The sequence below is a fragment of the Bicyclus anynana genome, chromosome 17 (genome assembly GCF_947172395.1).
Source record: "Bicyclus anynana chromosome 17, ilBicAnyn1.1, whole genome shotgun sequence".
Lineage (NCBI taxonomy): Eukaryota > Metazoa > Arthropoda > Insecta > Lepidoptera > Nymphalidae > Bicyclus > Bicyclus anynana.
Genome location: NC_069099.1, coordinates 11,795,163 through 11,820,479, shown reverse-complemented (window position 1 = coordinate 11,820,479; position 25,317 = coordinate 11,795,163). Strand labels below are relative to the sequence as shown.

Here is a 25,317-nt window from a genome sequence, read left to right as displayed (position 1 = left end):
GTAATCGCGTTCCCTACTACACTTACATCACGCTTATACAGCCGGCTGGCTGAAATAAAAGATGGCTCTACTATGTTGATCTAATACGCGAATTCATATTCACACTGTAAAATAAGCTTTTTTTCAATATTTGCCATAAATATGACCAATAATCACGTTCCCCTCCAACTAGTCTAAAAAGACTGTGTTGTAGTTTTTTTGCAAGGAAGTTCGTTGATGACACTCCCATGATATGCGGGCGACGGGGGGAAAGATTGCGTGCGGGGAAGTGAGATGCATCCGTTTTGGATTTTTCATTCATCACGCCTCCCGGCCTGCGCGGACCATCTGAGTGTTACGAAAGAAGTTGTCATATATAGGAGCTATAGGAGTGGGTACGACAATAGTCCAGCGAGAGGGGATCGAATCACCAGCTCTGAGTGATGAGTCCGGCCCCTTTACTACACAAAACTGTGTCTATCTCTCTGTTACCTTTACGGTTATAACACTGATAATTTGAAAAATTTACAGCTATAACATTGAAAATTTGATAAATTTTGGTATGGAGTTGGTCAAAAACATGGTTAATTTTTGTAGCGAAAATAGAAATACGAAGCGAGACGAAATTTAGCTAGATTAACGATAAAATCAATGTCAGAATTAATTCTTTTTAACATAATACAAAAATCTTGATATCTTCAAATTGACTTATTTGAACTTTATCCTAGATACTCCGTAAAAGTATATACCTAAGAATGTTTTCTATCTATTTTACATGAAATTGCGATCAATTTGGTCAGTTTAGGATTTACGAAGTCACAGGCACACAGACGACCTTGACATTAAACTTGACCCTTCTATTTATGCATTTTAACAATATGCAGTAAATACATAGAATCATTCAAGAGTATATCTAGACTACTTGATCGAGTATTGTGGCTGCATTGTCAGTTATAAATCCGGAGAGATCGCAATCAAGCGTCGTTTTGTCGTTAAATATTAAAAAAAAAAACCAATTGTAGCATTGTAGTCGATTACGTAATTCCTTCGTAAGCAGCTTGAGATCTTTAAATGAAGGCTACTCTAAACATAGAATCGAATTAATTTTTGAAACCAATATAATATGTACTAGACATAGTCGTTAGGGGTACGCTGTAGTTATAGGATAATTTATGGCTACAGACGTTTAGTTTTTACTGTATAGTCCTATCCTACTAATATTATAAACGATGTTTGTTTGGATGTTTGTTACTCTTTAACGTCACAACTGCTGCACCAATTTGGCTGAAATTTGGAATTGTAATAAATTTGACTCTGGATTAACACATAGGCTAATTTTCATTCCGGAAAAATCCATGCTTCCCGAGCATCCACGCGGACAAAGTCGCGGGCGTCCGCTAGTTTAGACCGGACACAACACACGCACAACAGTTCGACTGTTCAGTTAAAACTGTAAGTCTGTAGCACTGGTTAGAATGACTCACATTCAGATATTCCATGTTATGACACTACTTAGCAAATAAAATTCACATTCAAAACAAAAGCCATATATGGATTGAATTAATTAGCATTACTCAACCAAATACATTGCCAAGGAAAACGTCGTATTTGCGGTAAATGACAAAAAATGTTGAAGCGCCTTTTTGTGGTCTAGAACGACATAAGGGCCCAGGCAAACATCATAAGGTACGTGTACATCTAACGTAAACTTAGTTAATAAACAAACTTTGTTTTCCACATACGAGTATACGAAAGTATTAATGCCAAGCCTAATGACGGATTTTATCTAGCCGACTGTTGTAGTACCTTCGCCATAAGTATATTAAGTACACGACGCCGACGCTTAAAAAATATATCAACAAGTATACAACGCTGAAAAAAAAAATCAAAAGTACACCAATAAACATAATCACAGAACTGACAGCGCTAAAAGCTAACGCTTATGGTAAACATAATAATATTTCAATATTTAATTTAATTTTCACTGCTCACATCCCTAAGCGCGCTGTAGACAGCGCTGTATACTTGACATTGTGTGATCGGCGTTAAGCTTCAAATCCCACATATCATGTAAGGAGCGAGGTCTGGCCCTGTAGTGAACCATTAATATAGGCTGATGATGTATATGACACCGTGAAGTTGCAAACACAACAAATAATCTATCTCGCGAGATTGTGAATTGTGAACACCGTTAGATTATAATCTATCTCGCGAGATTCTCAGAAACCAATGGTTAGGTTAGGTATTTTATTTTTATTTGTACGTCATCCTTACAATCTACCAAATAATTACACGTTAAATTGTAAGCAGCATGTTGCGGTTCACCATCTTTAGACAGTTCACAAGCTCGCGAGATAGATTATAATCTAACAGTATTTACAATTTTACGGTGACATATATTAAGAAATAAAAGACGTTTGTCTCAACGTTTACACTGGCTGAAAGTGAGTGTAGCTGACGGCGGTACGTCAAGCGTAAACGCTCTGTTATTTCTCAGAAATAACCCAATATTGCGCTTTTAGTGTGTATTAAAATGTCGAGATAATCACTTACACCTCATCAATTAATATTATGTATACAATGCAAAGATAACTGTAAAAATAGAGACGAGCGAAGGCTATCGTGGTTTCTTCCACACTGAATTGAATAGTATCGCGAGTGTATTAAACTGTATACGTATACCGACGGCTTTATAAATGATCGATAGGCACGTGTATCAGCTACTCGTGTCTATAATGCTGGCCTTATTTGTCACTAATGATTTACTTTTTGATTTTAATTTATCGTCTATTTACGTATTTATGTAAAAAAAAAAAATATACGTTTACTGTTTACTAGCAGACGCAACGCGGTTTTCACCCGCATAGTTTTTCATTCCCGTGGGAATATGAGTATAACACATAGCCTATGGCACTCGCAAATAACGTGATTTCCTATTAGTAAAAAAATCGTTTCAGCAGATCCAGAGATAGAACCTCACATACTTTAACTCCTCATAATATTAGTGTAGATTTTCGGTGCCCTAAATTATTAACCCGATTTTGGTGAAACTTTTGCGAGCAAGATTGCTATTAAAAGACCTTTTTAGGGCAGTGTTGCTAAATGGAATTTCCTGAAATATGCATAGGAATACCAAGCTTAATTTTCACTTTCATTCAATATATACATTCATGTGTACTTGCTTTAATGTGGTTCTAAGTACTTTTATCACACAATAAACTAGTATTATTTCTATTATGAATTTTTTGCAATCATAAAGTATTTTCAGTCACGATTACGAATAATAATCAGGGCTAATGACTTTTTGACCACACCTTCTGTGTTTAATGATCCGTTTCTTTTTTCATTCTTGAAAATGTTATCGCGCGTCGTTTAAATGGATTATCACAAAATATGTAAACATTTAAATTTACATATTATAGCAGCCAGTGTTTGTGTGCACGTTTTTTGTAGTAGTTTTCTCGTTTCAGTTTTTTTTAATAAAAACCATGATTTTGAATATACACACCATAAGTATAATAAATACCATTTCTGTATTTAACGAGATTCCAGGAAAACTCTGAGCACTTACTTCGGTTTATAGCAAAAAATCAGACTTCCTTTAGTTTGACGTGTACATGTTTACTAAGACTATGACGTCATAGAATGGTCTTAAATTGTTCAATAACGTTCTACTATTTAAAAAAAAATATTGTCATATATATATATATACATATATTTTTGAGACACATAAAAATTTTAATTTTTAAAAATTTTTTGACAAGAGGCAAAACGCTGTCGGCCAGGATGGTCTATATTTCAACTGTTGTATGACATCACGTTAACAAATCCTTTATCAAACAGCGTTTGACAAAAATATCAGTTAACAATTAGTATGACGTTTAGTACATTGGGCCGTCAGAAAAATTACGACAGCGTTTTTGACGTTTAGAAAATTTGAAAAAATACATGATTTTTAATATCGATATTATTTTGGACCCTTATTCCATGTACTATACGAAATTAATATTTTTTTATAATACATTTCATGAGTCAACTACCCTATTCCTTTACCAGGGTCTAGAATATCGCTGGGTGCAAACTGGCAAGTTGGTAGCGGACGGGCCGATCACAGCTCTATCGTGGAACCTTGAGGGCACCCGACTTCTCACCGGAGGCAAGATCTTACAGCTATGGCACCAAGCATCGCTCTATCAGGAGGACAGCCAACGTGAGTAACTTCGTAACTCTAATTTTAAGTTTTTCACTTTAATTATCAACATTAAATCATGACATAACTTAAGTGTTTGTAAACTAAGCCTGATTGAAATAAATTCATTTCACATTTGACTTTGGCTTTAAGAACTACATTAAAATTTATTTTGAACAATATGAATTGACTCGTAAAGATTTGGATTTTTAGATTTTTCTTATATTTGTCATATGATTTTTTAAACATAAACAACATTCCGGTTCCCTCTAGTTAGTCGGAAAGAAAGTGTTGGAAGTAGGAACGACAATACTCCAGCCAGTGGCACGCACTAGGTGTTTAACTAGGGTAGGCACTATAGGTACAAATTGCTGTAAATGGATAATTCCTTTTCTATTAAAGGGTCATAATGAATTATAAGGGTAACCAGTGCATAATTGCATCTATGAAATGCACGCCACTGAGTCCAGCGGGCACGGATCGAACCTATAAGCTCTTGGCGTTGAGTCTTTTAAAGGCTTTGTTGAGTCTTTTATTTGCAGCCTTAATAGCTTCACGATAAAGTGGCTATCGTGGAACCTTTTTTTCCGTTACGTTACTTCGCAGTTTTTGCATTTAACCAGTCCTCAAGTAATAATTTTTTCATCAAAAACTTTGCCTTATTAGGGCGAAAGTGGTCAAATATAGACCATCGTTTGTCGCTGTCCATCAATCGGTCCTAGTTAAGCCCTCATTCGCACTTCCATTTTTTAATGGACGTTAAAAAAGCGTTCGTATACAACAGATGAATTCCCAAGTATATGTTCCCACAAAAGCGTTTTTAAAACACGACGCTTTTTTCAGAACAGTATTGCATTTTCAATTTTGGGCGTTGGAAAACCTCTCGTGTGAAAGGGCTAAAGCAACCTTACCAAAACTTCTGATAATTTACCGAGAAAATCGAATTAATCACTTAAAACACGTGCACCTTTACAGAACTATATTGAATGAAATGCAACCTTTAGCGATAAAACTCAAAATTGCAGCAAATAAATGAAACTAAAACTAGTGCTACATGTGATTTATACGATTTTATATTTAAACAAAGTTGTAGTTAATATTGTTGATATGAACGATTATGGTCATCTTAATCCTATCAATTGAATCATTTTGAGAATTGTAATATTCGCTATCCTCCAGCTAAGACTAGTTTTATCTATAATTAATAAAAATATAACCTTCGGTTTAATTGTCAGAGATATTATGTTACAGATACACATAGCCAAGTAATATGAAACCATAGTGTAAGCTTATACTAATAGTAATAAATATGTACTTCCAGAGATTACAGTTATAAAAGTTGATCTTATATCTATGAAGTGATGCAATTTCTCAAAAGCATTCTTAAATACTTAGCGACTTTGTTGGCGTGAAAATCTATGTTTTTTTAAAACCCGCCGGTACCATGGATTTTTGGAAGGTGATATATATCTTTATACCAAATTTCATCTATATCAGTAGTTAAGCTGAGAAAAGGTAACAGACAAACATAATTTCGTATTTATAATATTAGTATGGATTCTTGAAAAGTAAATGATACGTAGCAGTAGGTAAAAGTTACAAATAAAAAGAAATAAACGCATTTCAATAAAACTTTCACTGCTTTAAAAACATCTACTAACCAGAAGGCCACAGCGGCGCGCCAAAATTGCTTCCGCAATAGCGTAGATTTTTGCGTCCGACATAGTAGTTAGTTAACGATTGTTATAATTACTTGATAAATTTTAAACGGTTTAAATTGGACACACTGGTCCTGTTATTGCTAAATTTAAAATTATGTTAAAATATTTATTACATTGCTCAGTTAGCCCAGTCTTGTGAGGAAATCTGCATATTTCTGCAGAGAATTGCATTTGCTGAGAATTTTCTACTAGACTAGTGCTCAACAGTAAGCCTATTATGGGTTGTCAAAGATGATGATGACAAATAAAAAAAAATTGACGTTTCTAAAGTACCTGCAAACACTTCTAAACTATTCCTACTTCAATAAACGAGTTTTATATGTCTACGAATATCCACGAACATGGTTAACATAAAGAAATATTGCACCCGATCTTACGCCAATTTAATATGACCCGGTATGGAGAGAATCGATAACGCTGTTACCAGAAAACTTGCTGGAATCATGCCAGTGCCAGAGTTTATTCATGAAATGGCTTTTCGTCTCGTCTCTGGTGGTTGGAGTCACTTAGCTAATCATTTTATCAACTTTCACGTCATACAAAGGCATAAAGATATACAAGTATGCACCGGAATCTGTGTTTATGTATAGACAAAGGAATGTGTTTCGTGAGACTTCATTAATGTTTATAGAATCATATAAACGTGCTTTACATCTGAGTTAAGTTACTATTGTCGTACCCACTCCTAATACTGTCTTTCCCGACTAGATGCAGGGAAATGGGAATGTTGGTCATATTTAAAAACTCTGGCAAATATTCTTAAAAAAAAAGATTTAGAAATACGATATCTATTTTTTTCGTAGCGCTCTTTCTATTGAATGTTTAATGTATGATTTTAAGTTTAATACAAAAAACTATATATCCCATTAGCACCATTCGGATCTCGCATATTTTGCGCCTTTAAAACAAATACATCGTGTATATCTATAAAAGAAATATGTATAGGTATAACATAAACATATTTCTTATTTTCAGATTTCAGTTTTTTTATATGTGACCTAGGGAATTTCATATGACTTTATCAATAACTTGGTCAATTCAGTTTACTTAAAAACATTTTTTTTTGCAAACCGCATAAAGAATGATTCGACCAAAACTGCCGAACTAAAAAAATATACAGATATAAAACATTGATTTTGTAAAAATATATTAAGTATTATATTGAGTAGAGATTTATTTTAATACACAAGCCAACTGCCAAAGTGATTTAGAACAAGATTGGAGCAATTCATCGTCTTTTCTCAATGCGCATGTTGCATTGATTTTTAAAACTCTGCATAGCGTTGCAGATCTGTCATATAATATCGACAATCTCTAACTTATTATTGTCGTAATAAATGTTGAGAGTCGTGATATTACAGTGGATATGACCTCTGCTTTCGATTCGGAGGGCGTAGGTACACTTCCAACTTTTCAGATGTTCATTTTAAGAAATCAATTAATATCACGTGTCTCAAACGGTGAAAGAAATAACTTAGTAAGGAGAAATAACTTAGTAATCTCAAGTACATGCAGGTTGCATGTACTTGAGATTTTTTTTAATTCTCTAAGTCTGCCAGCGTGGTGGACCCTAACCCCTCTCATTGTGAGAGAAGACTCGTGCTCAACTGTGAACCGAATATGGGTTGTTAATGATGATGATGAATAAATGTTCTATTTCTAATAGCGGTTATATATACAATTATTATAATCATTTGTAAATCCTAGGTTTTCCTTGCATGAATTCAAACTATATTATCTCGACCCTATTTTAATTATATTTACGTGACGCCCGCTATGCAGCAATCTCTGATTCTACTGCACTAGATGAAACGTGTCGATTTTAATTTGAATCCAGGCTAACAAAGTTAAATCCATTCAGCGCTTTTCGCTTGATTTCGTAACAGATAGAAAGGTAAAACTTTTAACAAATTATTCTTCTGAATTCAGATTACTATTTGTTAGGTATTTATTGATTAAATTTAATATATAAATAAACAGTTTTTTCTTTATTTTATTACGAGTCACACTTTGTATCATTAGCAGTTGCAAGTTTGCAGTAAAATACGTCGTTATTCGTTTCCACAATTGAAACCATAGGATTACAAATCCAGAGCAGTTTTCGGTGTAATGTTTAGGTTTATTTTTATTAGTTCTTAACTTCTTAGGTTAGGTTACATATTAGTTCATTGGCCGTACATTTTTATTGTGTCTACGCCTAAATTAAAAATATATTAGATATAGGTACCAGTAAATGACCTACCATTGAACTTTTTGTTATACCTACTCGTAGTTATATTGTTAATACCAAAAATATACAAAAAATAACGTCATACAAGATTTTTCAAAATTGTACCTACCCCTAAATGGTTAAAAAGGAATTGAAGTCTTTTTAAAGATATAAATGGTTAACGTTTTTAGTTATCGTTTTGAAAAATTATTAGTGGACTATTTATTATACATAACACCATGCGAAAATATAAATAGAAGTTGAAATAGAGGTTGAAAGTTTACATAACCACGCGAGCGAAGTCGCAGGCATCCGCTAGTCAACTATATACACGTATAATATACTCGTAATTAATCAAATTATACACGCATGTTCGCTTGCGGCCTAATTACATGCTCAGTATGTTCCATCCTCCAATTAGGTACTAGACCCCAAATAAACTTCGGCTTACATAGGCATCGTAATATCATTACGACAATGTCGACAGTACTAGGTCGACGTTAAAATCGGCTATATTAGGATTTACATCCACTATATGATTAGGTACTCGAATTTTCGATATGATTAGGTATTATCAATAAATTAGTAGAGTCTCGCCGCTGTAATTAAAAAGTTATGCGTAATAAGTATTGCTTGTTAAACACGTGAACTCACTACTGTTGTGAACATTATCTACGATTAGCCGACGCTGACGTACTTACTGCGTTTTCATCAACGTATATCTCGTTAATCGGGGATCCGAATACGGGGATAAAACATAATATAGCCTATGACACTGACGAAGTACGTGGCTTTCTGGTAAAAGAATTTTCAAAAAAATATGTTCTGTAGATCCAAAGATTATCTCCTACAACTCACATAACATACCTCTGTAATACTAGCGGACCCGGTCAAGCTTCGTTTTGACTTATGTGCACTTCTTCCCTATCCCTACCCTACCCTACCCCTACCTTACCTCCAACCTACCCCTACCCCCCCCTAACCTACCCTACCTCGGCATTAATTTGTTGCAAAAATGTGATAAATGAAGAACAGCAATTCTGAGACTCTGCCAGGCCATGCGTTTTGGTAACTCGTAAGGTGTTTGTAGAGTTCCGATGGCTTTTTCATTTTCAACCCAAAACTGTTGTGAGCCCTGAATAAAGTTGAGAGGTCGGCCGGGTGTGCCAGTACAAACCAAAACTTCAATGTCTTTATTACGTTTGCATCCAATTTTGCTAGAAGGGTTTTACCAATATCATAAACAAGGAAAGGCCAAGTCAGACGTGAAGTAAGATAGTTATCGTAAATCCAACCTTTTTTAATATTGCTTATTGGCTACTGGTCTACCTTATTGAGGCCATTAAGGAAGTTATCGACAACTACCCCTAGGGATGGTGTACGTCCTTTGTAGTCAATCTTTCTACTTACTTCTTGGTCACTAATAGAGAGAACCGGATCGATCGAATAGATTACTAGATATGTCACCGTAAAATTGTAAATTTAGATTTTAAACTCGCAAGATTGTTATCTGTCGGAAGATTGGAAACAGTAATATACTGCTTATAATTTAACGTGCTATTATTTGGTAGATTGTAACCTAACCTAACCTAACTTAACCTCACCTAATCATTGGTCTCTGACTCCATTTCCGGCCACTCAAGTTCCGGTTCTTTGCCACTAGGTAATGTTGCGGTTAACAATTTTTCGATAATTTACAATCTCGCGAGATAGATTATAATCTAACGGTATTTCAATTTTACGGTGAAATATGTCACGTACCATTAGATTATAATCTGTCTCGCGAGATTGTGAACTGTCGAAAGATTGTGAACCGCAACATACTGCTTACAATTTAACGTGTTATTATTTGTAAGGAAGAACGTTCGTAACTACTAATTAAAAACCTAACACCTAACCGTTGTCTTATGAGCTTCTCATGTTCCAGTTCTTTGGAGTATGTTGCGGTTCACAATCTCATCAATCTTTTAAGGGCAACATTACCAAGGGGCGAATGAAATTCTTTTTAGTATTTTTTCGGAAGAACACACGCCATTTTTTTTCAAATGTAATTTGCAAAATGAAGGACTTTCCATATAAACTTTCACCCCGTGTTTCACCCCTTTCCGATTTTATTTTCTACTTAGAGTAGATATCCTGCCTCATATTATCGTTTTAAATCGTGCCAAGTTTCATTTGAATTCATTCAGTAGTTTCAGCGTGATGCCCGTTTCTGGTCCGTGGCATGCACCTCCAACTTTTCAGTTATGTGTATTTTAAGAAATTAAATATCACTTAGGTACTGGTGAAGGACATTGTGGGGAAACCTGCATACCTGAGAATTTCCTTATTTCTCTACGTGTGTGAAGTCAGCCAATCTGCATTGGGTCAGCGTGGTGGACTTAAGGCGTAAACCCTCTCATTCTGAGAGGAGACTTGTGAATAGTGGGTCGAATATGGGTTGTTAATACTATCAACTATCCTACTAGTATTATAAACGCGAAAGTTTGTATGGATGTTTGGATGTTTGTTACTCTTTAACGCCGCTACTACTGAAGCAATTTGGCTAAAATTTGAAATGGAAATGGATTTTACTCTGGATTAACACATTTTATCCCGAAAAAAATCCATGGTTTCCCGAGATTTGCGAAAACTGATGATTTTAATGATATGAATGTTTGTTACTCTTTCACGCCTCGACTACATAACCGAATTAGCTGATATATTATAGCATGTATTAACACATAGGCTACTTTTTATCCCGGAAAAATCCATGGTTCCCGAGGGATTTGTGAAAAACTAAATTCCAAAAACGGACGAAGTCGCGGGCGTCCGCTAATAATAATATAAATGATTTGTTTGTGTTGCAGCCAGTTCCGGTGTCACATTCCAAATCGGCGGCGACAAAGAAGAAAAGACGAAACCGCCGGAAGACGACGAACCCGTAAGTTGATCATGTTTAGATATTTAGTCGCCAGATAAGATAAAACTAACATCTTTATACTGATATCATTGTTTGAGTCTAGCGTAGGCACGTTATCTAGCATTTACCGAACGATCTCGATTTGTTTTGATTGTACATTACAATGACCGTAAAAATTCTCTGACGCACTGTTATGAAGTATCTACGTTTTATTTTAATCTTATGCTAGCCATTGACGATCAGGTATACCCACGTTTCTGCAGCACCAACTACTATAACTGATCGTGTGTTGGTCGTTGGAAACGTCTTCGCTGCGGGCAGCGTTGCAGAAGCGTGGGTATACTTGATTGTCAATGGCTAGCTTTACATTTTCTAAGCGTAGATGTTAAGCTTCATATGTATTGTTCTTCACTTCAGATTGAAACACAGTAAAACTGCTTGGCGGCACACATATGCGTAGTGGTAGTACTTCCAAGACTTGGTTAGCTATGCTGTCAACCAATAGCGTCGCAACTGGAAACATTGCTATCTTTTTCGTTGCGTTGGGACGAATGATTTGGTACTGGGGATTACTTCACATTGGGATTATAGCCATTGGCTAGGCAGACAGTCGGCCTCCGTGGCGCAGTGGTATGCGCGGTGGATTTACAAATCGGAGGTCCTGGGTTTACAAAATTGGATTTACAAAATTTACAAAATTGGTACAGGTCTGGCTTCGGCTGTGACTAGTTACCACCGTACCGGCAAAGGCGTACCGCTTTACCGCTGTACCGCCAATTAAGCAATCTGGTACGATGTCGTGTAGAAACCGAAAGGGGTTTAGATTTCTATCCTCCTCCTAACAAGTTAGCCCGCTTACATCTTAGACTGCATCATCACTTACCATCAGGTGAGATTGTAGTCAAGGGCTACCTTGTAAAGAATAAAAAAAAATATATTATTATACTTAAATGACTAAGCTGATATTACGGTGTGTGCAGGGTTGGCTGTGTGTGTGGCAGTGTCACACGGCGACGCCGGCGCACCACCTCGCGTTTTCACCGGACGGCGTTTTGTTCGCCACGTCGGGCGTCAACGATAGACTCGTCAAAATATGGTATCAAAATAAAGGTAATTTTCGCATATATTATGACCTAGCCAAAATTATTCATTGATATTTTTTATAGTTTACTAGTCTAGTCTTACCACTTCGTATTTTAAAATGGAAGATAAAGGCGTGTGTTAAATGGATAATTGGAATTATTTAAATTACTTTGTATGAAAACATGGTTTTTTTTTTTAAATGTTATGCATTTCTGCTCCTATTAGTGGACTTGCCAAAACACAATACTCTGCTACATCCTGTACAGTTTTATATGCAGAAATAGTTTACCTTTTTTCATATACTTTATTTGCCCTTTTAATTAGGGTAGATTAGATTTCAAATTAAATTGTAAAATAAGTATTTGTTTTGTAACATTATTAGATGAAAGTATTGCAAGCAATGTTTGCTTTAATAAGATTTTGCATACGCTGTGCATGTTAGTAATAAGTTGATTTTTTTGTTTATATAAAACTATGTCAAGGTCACTAGCGGACTCAATAAAAATAAAAAAAAAATCTAATAATAATAATAGAAGAAGAAATCAGTAAGAAATCTGCGCAGTTGCGATTATAAACAAAAAAGTTAAGCGCGGCCTCTGTTTAGCTTACAGGCGTAGCGTGTACTCTACTTACACTAAACCTACGCCATCCGAATCGAAAGCAATGTTCATATCCACTGTGCTATCACGGCATATAATTACTATTCTCATATAATGATGACATTCACAGTGTTGGTGCAGGCACACGGCGAGCACGCGCCGCCCGAGCTGAACTACACGTTCATATACGTGGCGCACCCGCGCGCCGTCACGCACCTGTCGTGGCGGAAGACGAGCAAATATATGCCCAAGTAAGCAAACGTTCAATAATTTTTTCTACAAACCAGTATTAACTGCTAATGATATTTCAATTGATTGAAATTGTCAGTTCAACTGTGAACTGTGCAGTTTTCAGTCCTAAGTGATAGACCACAGTCTTATACTACAACCTTTCTTGATGAATACTGTTTACCAACAAACAAATTAAATATGAGGATATAAAGCACTAGTCATATGACAGCTAATAATTATTATAATTAACTTGTTCTTACATTAATGAAAATAAATTTGATTAATTAGCTTGAAACTATATTAGTCATGGTTAATATGTTTTATATAATATTTTATAACAAACCACACATAATTTAAAATAAATACGTTATGAAATGACATGCGTTTTTCTACCTTCATTTCTAATTTCATTGTTGGTAAACAGTACCCATAAAGAAAGACTGTAGTATAGGGCAGTCTTTAGGTATAATAAAATAATAAATAAATATGTGACGTCACAATTCTTGAAGTATTTTATTTGACTTACATAATTATGTGTGTTCATTCCTAACTCTATGGACACAAAACGGTCTGCTGTAAGGCCGATCAATCAGTGGCAAGTTCGGACAGTTGACATTCTAAGATTGCTATTCCGATTCCGATTATAATATACCGAAAATAACACGTTAAATTTTAGTTCACAATATGACGGTAGATTATAATATCACGAGTTAGATAATAAATTAACGTATTTTACAATTTTACTTAAACACATTATTTAAATTCTGGTACATTTAACAATGTACACAACATTTAAATTCTGGTGTGAGATATCCTGTTACTGTGGGATCGCAAACAGGAATTAACTTGACAGTAAAAAAAAAACCAATTGTAATTTTGTATCATTTAGGGGTAGCGTAGGCAACGTGCTAGTGACGTCATGCGTGGACAACATCTGCCGCGTGTGGGCGGAGACGCTGCTACCCGAGGACGAGTGGGGCGGCGGCTGCGTGTCTGCGCACTCGCGCTCGCCGCCGCGACGACAGCGCGCCACGCACCGACACAAGCACCGGTTTATGCAGCGCTTAAAGCATATGAAGTGAGTCTGTAATCATTGTTTGCGTACTAACGAACGTGTGACGTCATATCTGTGCGTACATGAGTGGACGAGTAGGGCGGCGGCTGCGTGTCCGCGCACTCGCGCTCCCTGCCGCGACGACAGCAAGCCACGCACCGACACAAGCACCGGTTTATGCAGCGCTTAAAGCATATGAAATGAGTGTGTAATCATTGTTTGCGTACCAACTAACGTGTGACGTCATATCTGTGCGTACATGAGTGGACGAGTAGGGCGGCGGCTGCGTGTCTGCGCACTCTCATATGAAGTGAATCTGTAATCATTGTTTGCGTACCAACGAACGTGTGACGTCATATCTGTGCGTACATGAGTGGACTAGTAGGACGCTTGAAGCGCTTGAAGTATGTGAAGTGAGTTGTCAGCAATTTTTGCGTACCAACGAACGTGTGGCGTCATATCTATGCGTATAAGCGAAGACTAAGGTATGCGGCTGGGTGTAAGTCAGTTTTCTTCGTCTTCAGCTTGTTGTTTGCTGTTTTCGTGCCAACGAATACGTGACGTCAGGTGTAGTGACTATCTACGATTCTACAGTAAACCATGTACCAGTATAACTTTAGGCATCGTTAAATCATAAAGCATAAAGTGAGCGTTTAACAATTGTATGTCCAGGCGTCTTTTTGGTTTTCGCCATTACTCAAAGTTCGACAACGTAAAGATTTCATAAAGCTGAGTTAATATTGGTATTATGTGGAACTTCAAAACGCTATAGACCTACGTCAGTTTCCAAAGGGAACTCACGGGCTTACTACATTCACTTTACTATTCTCGATTGTTCCAGAACGTGTTTCCACATCCGGCGGAATGCCCAGTCGTCAAAGCAGCCCGGCGCACCGATCCCCACTCTCCCCTCCACGTACAGCGCGCACGATTTCCACAACCCCTACCACTCCACATCTTATACTGGAGGTTAGTTGTGTGATTTTGATAACCTTTCAATCACAGATGGTAATGTATCAGAGAGGTGAATTTAGGAATTTTGGTTAGATCAAGTTATTCTATATTTCTGGTTGAGTCGTTCTGAAGTAATTTTTTTTTTTTTGGTTGCTCTAACCATAGGTTCCATCCATAGGCTTGTCTGACCCTAATATATCCCAAAATCCTCTCTTCGACTCCCTAGCTATAAGCAGTGGCGTGCACTTCATACATGCATTAATGTACTGCATACCCTAACAAATGTTTTGTTTGTTTCTGATCTACAATCTTATATACGTCACTGTATATAAGCTAACCCCATGGCAATATTTAGCCATTGTATTTTTTGGAATCCTATACTACTAATATTATAAACGCGAAAGTTTGTATGGATGTTTGGATGTTTGTTACGTATTTAACGCCGCTACTATTGAAGCGATTTGGCTAAAATTTGGAATGGCTATTTTTTATCCCGAAAAAATCCATGGTTTCCCCAAATTTGCGAAAACGGATGATTTTAATGATATGAATGATTGTTACTCTTCCACGCCTCGACTACTTAACCGAATTAGCTGAAATTTGGTATTGAGATATATTATAGCATGGATTAACACATAGGCTACTTTTTATCCCGGAAAAATCCATGGTTCTTGAGGGATTTGTGAAAAACTAAATTCCACGCGGACGAAGTCGCGGGCGTCCGCTAGTCTTTATAAAATTTGACAATAACTCCGTAGTTTTTTTTTATACAAAACAACATTAAAAAATCTATCTCACGTATTCTCCAGGGCTGCACTTCCACCTGGCGGCGTCTATCAACGCGGAGACGGACATCCCGCTGGTGCCGTCGCTGGCGGGCGGAGGCCGCTTCATCCTGCACTGGCTGCACAACAAGGAGATGCACTTCACCAGCCAAGCGGAGGCGATACTGCACGATCTCACTAAAAAAGTGTGTTTTTAGTGTTAGCTATAAATAACCCTAAGTCCACCAACACGCATTGAAGCAACGTGGTAGGTCTAAGCTCCATAAATCTTCTATAAGAAGGTAGCCTAAAGCTATAAAGTGTTCCTTCTTATATAAGATTTATGGAGCTTAGACCCACGACGCTGCTCCTAGCTATAAAGGAGATATAATTTATGCCTAGCTTTAAAATGTGCCGTGAAAATAGGCTGATAATTAGTGTTATCTATACTAATATAATAAAGAGGAATGATTTGTTAGGAATATCTCATAAAAATTAATACTTATATTAAAACTTAGTCATCATGCGCATTGCTGTGAAACTTCTGGACCAATTTGAAAAGTTTTTTCATTGTTAGATCCCTGATGAACATAGGCTATGTCTTATTCCCGTATTCCCATGGAAATTAGAACTACGCAGGTGAAACTGCTAGGCGTCTGCTACCCATAACAATCTGAACGAATCCGAGGCGAGAATATTTTAAAATTGTGTAGTCCATCTATCGAGGAAAAGTTAATAAAATGAAAAAAATAGCAACATCACACATTTAGTCATCGATTTCGACGATGCCGATATTTATATATTTTCTCAATTTTACCTGTAATGCGAATTATATAGTTACATTTCGTTTGACTGGGTTTTCTTTTAAATTCTTTCTTACATATTTATCATTTCTTATAAATTCCTCGTATTGAACTTCTTCGAAGTACTGGCTGCACCTATTCCATATTAAATACAATTTTTATTTATTTCAGATTTTAGACAAAGAAGAAACGGACGAAGGCGGCTCTGGTTCCGAACACACCAACCATCCGGACGGAGAGCATGAAAGTAAGTGTTTTTAGATATCTAACATCAGTGCTTGCTTTACTTTTATGCGGTACATAACGTTATACTAACGTCATAGTAACGAGCCTTCGCCCTCGCGGTACATTGGTGGGAGGTTGATAACAGAGTACAGAAGTATATCACTTGTAGAGCTCTTAGTGACTGATCCACCCGGGGTTGTAGTACCGACATGCTCGTTACTGCTACCGAGCAACATTGATGTTTCCGAAAATATCGAAAACCGTATATAATGTACAGAGATGAAATTTAACAGGAGGTAGATTATAGTTAATATACGTCTGCTAAGAACTGAATTTGCGACAGGACCTGATTAAGAAGGTCAAGGACAGTGCAATAATATTTTCCACGCGGACAAAGTTGCGGGCGTCTGCTACTCATTTATACATTCATTGACATGCGCGTAGTGCACAGTTTTGCTCCCCTGTCGTCATTACCTGTACCTCTGCACCGCGCGGGCGAAAACAGCGAAGCAGTTTGCCTACAATGGAACAATATAAAAGTTCTGGTTTGCCTTTGGTCCGGCGCATATCTAGCAAGTTTATGTTAGTATTAAATATAAAAAATATACATATATGTATTCCAAAGTACCTACCTCTTATGGACATTGCAATCGTTTTTTCAATAAACAAAAAAGTAATTGCTTTCTGCTTCAATATACAAAATAATATTACAATAGATCGTATTAAAGTATTAGTTGTTCGACATTGAAATGAATTTATACATAATATATGAAATTTGGAGTATCGCTTAAATATGGGCATAACAGGTCCTAATTTTATTACAAGGTATCATTCATGTGAATTAATTTTTTCGTTTTTTTATTGATTTTTATTTAGGAAATTTTAAAGTGTCCCTTTTAATTTCGATAAGGAATTCAATTCTTAATTTAAATACGCATTTGCCGGTAGAATGGTATATACTCTATACTCGTATTTACGGACTTTGGTTGTATGTCCTTTCTTGGACTTTTGTGTAAGGTGTAAAGATATTATAGAAAATAAAGAAAGAAAAATGTCTTTTTTTCAATATTAAAGAAATAGAAAAATAAAAAGGAGCTTCAGCAAAGAAACTACATCAAATGAAGTATTTCAAATTTATTCAAAACTAACCATATTATGGATTTATTTTATTTAAACTGTATTAGAAAACCATACGCTTAATACTAAAGCTTCGAATATGTGCTTCATTGCTTATTTCATGCTGCTATGTAGGAAATAGGCGGCCGAGTCATCATTTAATTAAAGCTCAGTCCGAAGACAACAGCAATAGTGACGAACAACCAGGTATATCCGCACCAAACTTCTAGTCTGCTATGAAGTTGCAACACATCGAACTGCCCTGCCCCCCTAGCCAAGTGGCGCGTCGATTCTCTTTCTACGATTGCTATCGCTTTGAAAACTAGTAAAATGTATGGGAATGACAGATCTTGATCACGTGACCTGTCGATAGGCTATGTCATTCCCATACATCTTTCTAGTTTTCGAAGCGTTAGCGATAGTAGAAAGTGAATCGACGTCCCACTTGGCTAGGGGAGCAGGTTTATTACCCCGCTGAGATATGTTTTGTGCAGTGTGCAGTTATGTTCCGCTTTCAGAGCGGGCTAGAAGTTTGGTGATATTTATAAAACTAGCTTACATAAAAATGCCTTGTTTTGTTAATATATAAAAATATTATTTATAATATGAAGGAAAGTGTTTTTAAAGAATATAAACCCTATGATTGACCCGATTTTTAATAAGCCGATTAAAAATTAAATTATAAATGAAAAAAATCTGATGCAAAATACTTAATAGTACATTTTTTGACACAAATGTGGTATTTTTTACATCAGCCCCTGTAGCCAAGTGGCAAGTCGATTCTCTTTCTACGATCGCAATCGCTGCGAAAACTAGAAAAATGTTTGCTAATGACATCGACAGGTCAATCAAGATTCATCATTCCCATACATTTTTCTAGTTTTCAAAGCGTTTGGGATCGTAGAAAGAGAATCGACGTGCCACTAGGCTACAAGGGCAGTATTGTCTATACATTGTCAATTTATGACTTTGTCAAGTCATAGTTATTTGAATTCTGCAACATAAATATATAAATGTACAGGCAGCGGAAATCACAGCCACCCCAGCCTATCGAACACCACGTCGATAAACTCGATAGCGACTGACGTCACGTGCACGCATTTGCCCGACTCGCTCGACGCCAAGATAGAAGGGTTGCTGCGCGACTGGCATCAGAGTCCCGACCTGCTGTTCTCTATACACCCTGTAGATGGCAGTTTTCTTATATGGTAAGCCTTGCTTTTCCTATTAATATTCTACTATTATCTATGTATATACTATGATCCACTGCAGAGCCAGATTTACATTGGAATGAGAAAGAGAAAAGAGAAGATATGGAACTTAGATACTAACAACAGGACTGCAGGCTAAACATGTTCTTTGAGCCACTCCACTAAATAACAAACTATAGGAAAATATGTTAGAAGACAGAAATACTCAAAATAGTCTGGGCACAGAAAACATATGTATAAGTACAGAAGATTCACTTTCACACGCAACGTCATTAAAACAAATAGCGACTCTCGCTACGACACAATATGGCGCAATTCAGTTCGAACAAAATTATTAGCAAGTCGTTTTATTTACTGTTTAAGTCACCCCCAGGAAACCGCGACCATGTACCCGTACGTTTGCGCTAAAACACGGAGTGCGCCAGGCCTGGTCTGGGGTAAATTGCCGTAATCACGACAATGGGAACAGATATAAAACTGAGTGGTCTCGCTCAATCAGCTCGATTCAATAAGCTCAATAAGCTCGGCCAATTTTGAATATTGTCGCACCCACTCCTAGCACAGTTTGAAAATAATATTCGTCGAAGGCAAAGGTATTTTTGATTATATTTTTAAAAAGCTATTAACATACATTATGTCGCAGGGTATGCGAGTGGTTAGACGAGTTGCAAGCGGGCGCCATACGGCAGGCGCAGGTGTCGTTCTCAGCGCGCATCCCATCCGCGTTCCCGCTGGGCGACGCCACCACCATGTGCACGCCGGCCGCTCTGTACCACGCCGCCGCGCAGCCGCTGTACGTGCGACACCGGACCAAGCCCGTCACACCGGGTAAGTCTCTCTACTGATCGATTGGAACGTCCCGATAAACCGAAGTCTCAGTCTAGTCGGTGATGACCTAAAGAGCCATTCTGTTAACTAATGCTAGGTAAGGTAGTAAAGGAGAAGCACACGGTGCGGTGCTTGTAGTTGCTAGTAATACTTACCTATACTTACCTCACCTACCTACACATATTTACGACACGCTACGTGAAACTCGTCCTATCGCGTCACGTCGCCGTCCGCCTGCCCGTCGATTACAGAAAGAAACAGGAACACAGGAAAGGAAAAAAGGAAAGCACTTTAATATCCACAAGAGAGAAATAAAACGCAAGACGTGCAAAAACGTAATAATAGTTATTGTTACGTATCTGCAGTGTGTCAGAGAATACACTATGCACTGGAATGTATCTGAGCCCTACATGGTTACGTATGCATGTTGATGGCTCAAATATATAGCATGGTTGATGGCTCTAATATATTATATTTTCGTGGCTTCGCGGCGCGGCGCCCTGCTTATAAATATCAATGATATGCCAGACAGTGAGTTCCGGCGCCGCACCGCAGGCACACTTTTTGCTACCTGCACTTTTTGCACATACCACTTGTGTACAGTGATGCAGCAAAATGTTTCCGGTGCGGCGCCGCACCGCACCCTGTGGCTTGTGGTAAACCACAGAGTGCATAGTTTCGTTCCGTCCGCCACATTTTTCTAACACGCTAGTCGTTCTCTACGCGCATCCCATCCGCGTTCCAACTGGGCGACGCTACAACCATGTATACCTCAATCACTCTGTACCGAATTTTTTGTCTCACATGACTAGCTTGGCAACTTCGTTCGTAACACTCCCGACGTTGCGCGCGGGCCGGGGGGGGATGAATGTAAATCCCACGACTGATGCACGTCACTTCCCCGCACGCATGCGCAGTCTTCCCCCCGTCGTGCGCATATCATGGGAGTGATATCAACGAACTTGCCAGACTATGCATGTCACGCCGGGTAATTCTCTATTGAACTATGGGAACATCCCTCTAAGCCTAGGTCAAATTTTGATCGGAGATGCCCTTAGAAAGTCTCTGTTAAACCTGTCTCTCTCCATAATTCATTTAATTGATTCAAAAGCAAAGCAAAGGTTAGTTTGACAACTAACAATTATAAATTCCTTTTAAGTGTATCAAAATGAAGTCTGAGATTGAACTATATTTCTTCAGGCCAACCTCAACAGGGTGAAACAGTGACCACGCCACTAGCGAGTGTACAGGAAGAGAAGGAGGAGACAGATTGGACACAAAACGATGAACAAAATGCGCAACAAGAAAATGGTATGCTATACTATAAAAAACTTATGAAAGTAACTAAAGCACAGATTAAAATATTTGTCAGAATTAAATTAACCCTTGATTAAAATACTGTTAACTTCCGAAAGAACTATAACTCCTATAACACGATCAATAAATTTGAATTTAATCAAAATGCAAACATTTAGGCCTAGGAAAATATCGCTCACTCGAGAGCAATTTCGACGCTAATAGTTCTCAATATTTGCTATTCACGTCGTTAGATTTGTCGTTGATGCATCTTGGGCCTAATGGATGTGCTTTATTGAAACAGTAAGGGTTTTTTGTAAGGTCTGGATGATTTACTTAATCTAATCTACTGAATATAATACTTACTCTTTACAAGAAACATAAAATAAGCTCTCATTCTACTGTAATCACGCCTGAAATAAGTTTTAATAGTTCTGTCTTTCCTAAAGTACATTTAATTTATATCTGCAGGTGCACGAGAAGAAAACAACAATGAAATGAAGAGGAAAACCAGTGTCGTAACCGAAGATCTCGGGGAGAACCAGGACGGCGACGTGTTGGAGTCCGCGCCAGTTATATCCATGGTCACTAACCACACTAACGGAACCCTTAACTTGTGGCAGTTAACGTTCGACGACAAATCCAAATTTTCACAGGTATGAAAGAAGCCACTGCATTCTGTAAAGTTGCAACGCTATTACATCGTTCGTTGCCATGGCAACTTCGGTGTTAGTGACATTTTAATTTTGGTATCCTATAAACATTAAGCTAAAATTCGAATAAGACGTGTTAAAGGCGAAAAGTTCGTCGATAAGTGTTAAATAGCGGACCCTTGTAAAATTTTTGTTAAAAAAAGAATAATTTAATGATTATTATTAAAAATGGCCAATAGCTGAACTAACGATAATTACTCTGAATCTAATAAACTATTCTTTTTTCAGGTGTTATCAATAGGTCACGCTTCTAGAGCATCGGGTCATAGGTTTAGAGTTAACGACATCACATGCCATCCAGTATTACCATTATTGCTAACGACAAGCCATCACAATATATCAGGTTAGTATTTTTACGATCCTTACGAATATTATTAACAATTTTTAGAACTGCAGGCCTAGGATGAAAATATTATTCTCTTCCGTCCTATTCGAACGAAATACAGAGCGAGCGGGCTTATCCGTCAGGCAATTTGAGTTTTCTTCCAAGAAATTCTTAGTAGAAGCCAGGAGTTGATTATACTTATTTAAGGTATTATAGGTATTTATATAAGGTATTACATATACAAGCCTCAGAGAGCAAGTTAGGCCGTCAGACGCGGTCATTGTCTTTCGATATTGATGGTCTTACAAGCTATGCCCGTCAAACCGCATTGGATCTACATATCGAATCTTCAAGTACCCTCTTATAGGAGGGAAGAGTCTACCAGTAGTGGTTCATGAAAAATTAGGTTGATAATAGTAATAAGAAATTAATCTATAACAGATCACGAAAGGGAGGTAACGAATGTGGACGAGGACGCGGCCGCAGGCGGCCTCTGCTCGGAGCTAATTATGTGGCGCGTTGAGTGCGTGGGCCCGCTCGGCAAGTCAGGCGGCGTTTCCGAGCTCGCGCGAGTCAACTCGCCCCACCTCTCGGCCTTCAGTAACGTCGCTTGGTTGCCCACTCTACTGCCTAGGTGAGTTTGAATGCACTGCACGTTACATACTGTGCTCCGAGCTCATCATGGGGCGCTTGCAATTCGTAGGCTTGCATGTATTTCGGCAAGTCTTAAATACGTATATACTTTTTATGTACCATGACAATTATGTACATTCTTCTGATACCTTTATTCATAAGCTAAATAATATAAAAAAAACTATGACCTTGAAAAAATTACTCCAGGTAATCTTTTAGCAGTTTCGTTAATGATAATTACCTATTTTATCTGCAGTACAACCTTGGGAAACTTATCAAATTCACCATCAGCCTGTTTCGTGGCCAGCGACGGAGAAAGCTTAAGATTGTTCCAAGCGGTCATCGACGCGCGAACTTTGTTAGCTGAAATTGCTACTTCAGAACGTCGACATAAAGATGTTATGGTAAGCTTTAATATCATTTTACCTCCTTGGTAAAAATATTTAGATTTTTTTATTGTTATATAAATAAATTGTATGTAATATATTTCTTTTATATGTAGCACCACGACACTATGTCACTATCGTCTGATTCGACTGTAGAAGAAGGCGGCATACCTCTCCACCAGCGCATAAAGATCGTGTCCCAGCAGTCGACGGCGCGACCCGGAGCGATCATACAGCTGCACGCGATAGCGGACGCGACGCACGACTGGCACAACACGCAGCTCCTGCACGTGTTCCAGGAGCAGCTAATTACTGGTGAGCTTTATGTGTAGCATCACGATACGAGCTATCGTCCGACTCGACTATAGACGAAGAGAAAAATACAAATGTCGATCAATAGCGGTGAAATTGTCCCAGTCCCAGACCTTTCGCCTCAACGCAATGAAAGAGAGAGAGTAATACTTCTGGTTCCGTGCTGGTCCACAATATGTCACTTTGTTTTCACGAGATATATCGTGACGCGCATGGTAAGTCTGCAGGAACAATTGATTAATTATTATTGGTTAGGAAACTTTTTTTTCATTATGTATAGCAAACGCTTAGCTGCAATCACACCTGATGGTAAGCGATGATGCAGCCTGTGGTTGAACGCGCTTGCCTAGAAATTGTCTATTCACACTTGACTTGATACCCATATTGAAGCTGGTCAATATGGGTATCAAGTTGATTTTAGTCTTATAAGAAACAAATACATTGTTTGCTTATTTCATGTATGATCTTTTAATATGTAAGAGTAGATAAACATATTTTAGGAATTAAATTAACTTGTGAATGTAATAAACAGGTGAACGTACATCCAGCGACACAGAAAGCTCTGACTCCGGCGTAGAAGGTTCGGACGTTAACACAATAACCGAAGCGGGGCTGGAGGCTATAGTCGACTTGCGGAAGACAGCAGTCTTCAACGAACCATTCTACATCGTGGTGTTGGAGAGAACTGACGGAGGCTCTACTGTCCATATGTGGAGATTGACTGTTTCTTCACAGGCTGATCCATCAGGTAATCAATTCTCCAAATATTTAAATAAGAATAAGCTCAAATGCAATGAGGTTTAGTCTTTACTAGAAAACACTAAATAAGTGTATTTTTTTAAAATTCTGGATGGCAGCATGGAACGCATTGCACTGCCTTCAAACACACTAATATTTTTTTGTACAACATCCTATCATAATAGAAAAAAAAAATGTATTATGATAGGAGTTCTATTATATGCTTGGCATCGAACATTTATTTTCATTTTAGATTCAATTATCGCCTAAAAATATGAATTGATAATTCCATAATCAGAATAATCATCAAACACTACAACATCACCTTTTATTTATGCTTCGACAATTGTTTTTAGCCAGATGTTTTCACCCGCATCGATTCCGTTTCCGTGGAAAAACGGAGATAAAATATACCATATGACACTTCACAGGGCTCACAAGTAACGGGACTTTATATTGGTAAAAGAATATACAAATTCGGTTCAGTAGATCCAGATGTTATAATCTCACAAACTTTACTTTATTATATCAAAATGGGAATTCATGATAGTCTACATTTATAAATTGTTCAGTCAGAAACTTTGTAAAAATGCATTTTTACTTTTGTTGGAATATTTCAGATGACCTAACAAACAGTATGATGTACGTGCCGGACAGCGCGTTAGTGCAAGAAGACGAAGGCGAGTCTCGAAAGAACTCCATATCGGTGGATGCGGACCGACCCGCCGCGGCGCCCACACATTCGCATCTTTCCATTACTACTAAAAAGGTAGTCTTCATTATACTTATCAGGAAGGGGAGGGCGTATAGTAGAAGATCCGAGTTCAAAACGTTTGTTTAAAACACTTTTTATTAATTAAAAAGATGGGTGAAGGTCGTTTTTAAAACGGATCTCAGACTATTAGATGCACTACTCTGCTCCAAAGCGGGTTTGCGGGCTTAGGGCTATTTGACTTCTTTAACGTTTACTATTAGGTGTTAATGATAAACGAAATAGACGGCCAATGTTTTTTTTTTGATTGTGTAAGTGCCGTAGGCTCCTTAAT

General features: G+C 37.5%; 1 protein-coding gene across 3 annotated transcripts in view; it reads left to right on the top strand.

The window, feature by feature from the left end:
• The window catches only part of LOC112046776 (dmX-like protein 2), an 83,391-nt gene that overhangs the window by 7,319 nt on the left and 50,755 nt on the right, over positions 1-25,317 (top strand). For all 3 annotated transcript variants that reach the window (XM_052886513.1, XM_052886512.1, XM_052886511.1), the window contains exons 3-20: positions 4,036-4,189; positions 10,948-11,021; positions 11,981-12,110; positions 12,813-12,933; positions 13,803-13,991; positions 14,809-14,936; positions 15,731-15,891; positions 16,660-16,735; positions 18,851-19,037; positions 19,684-19,868; positions 21,069-21,179; positions 21,636-21,820; positions 22,106-22,220; positions 22,644-22,836; positions 23,092-23,239; positions 23,338-23,536; positions 24,066-24,281; positions 24,892-25,040. In XM_052886513.1, coding sequence (XP_052742473.1) covers positions 4,036-4,189; positions 10,948-11,021; positions 11,981-12,110; positions 12,813-12,933; positions 13,803-13,991; positions 14,809-14,936; positions 15,731-15,891; positions 16,660-16,735; positions 18,851-19,037; positions 19,684-19,868; positions 21,069-21,179; positions 21,636-21,820; positions 22,106-22,220; positions 22,644-22,836; positions 23,092-23,239; positions 23,338-23,536; positions 24,066-24,281; positions 24,892-25,040 — 2,721 coding nt within the window. The remainder of the gene's footprint in view (positions 1-4,035; positions 4,190-10,947; positions 11,022-11,980; positions 12,111-12,812; positions 12,934-13,802; positions 13,992-14,808; positions 14,937-15,730; positions 15,892-16,659; positions 16,736-18,850; positions 19,038-19,683; positions 19,869-21,068; positions 21,180-21,635; positions 21,821-22,105; positions 22,221-22,643; positions 22,837-23,091; positions 23,240-23,337; positions 23,537-24,065; positions 24,282-24,891; positions 25,041-25,317) is intronic.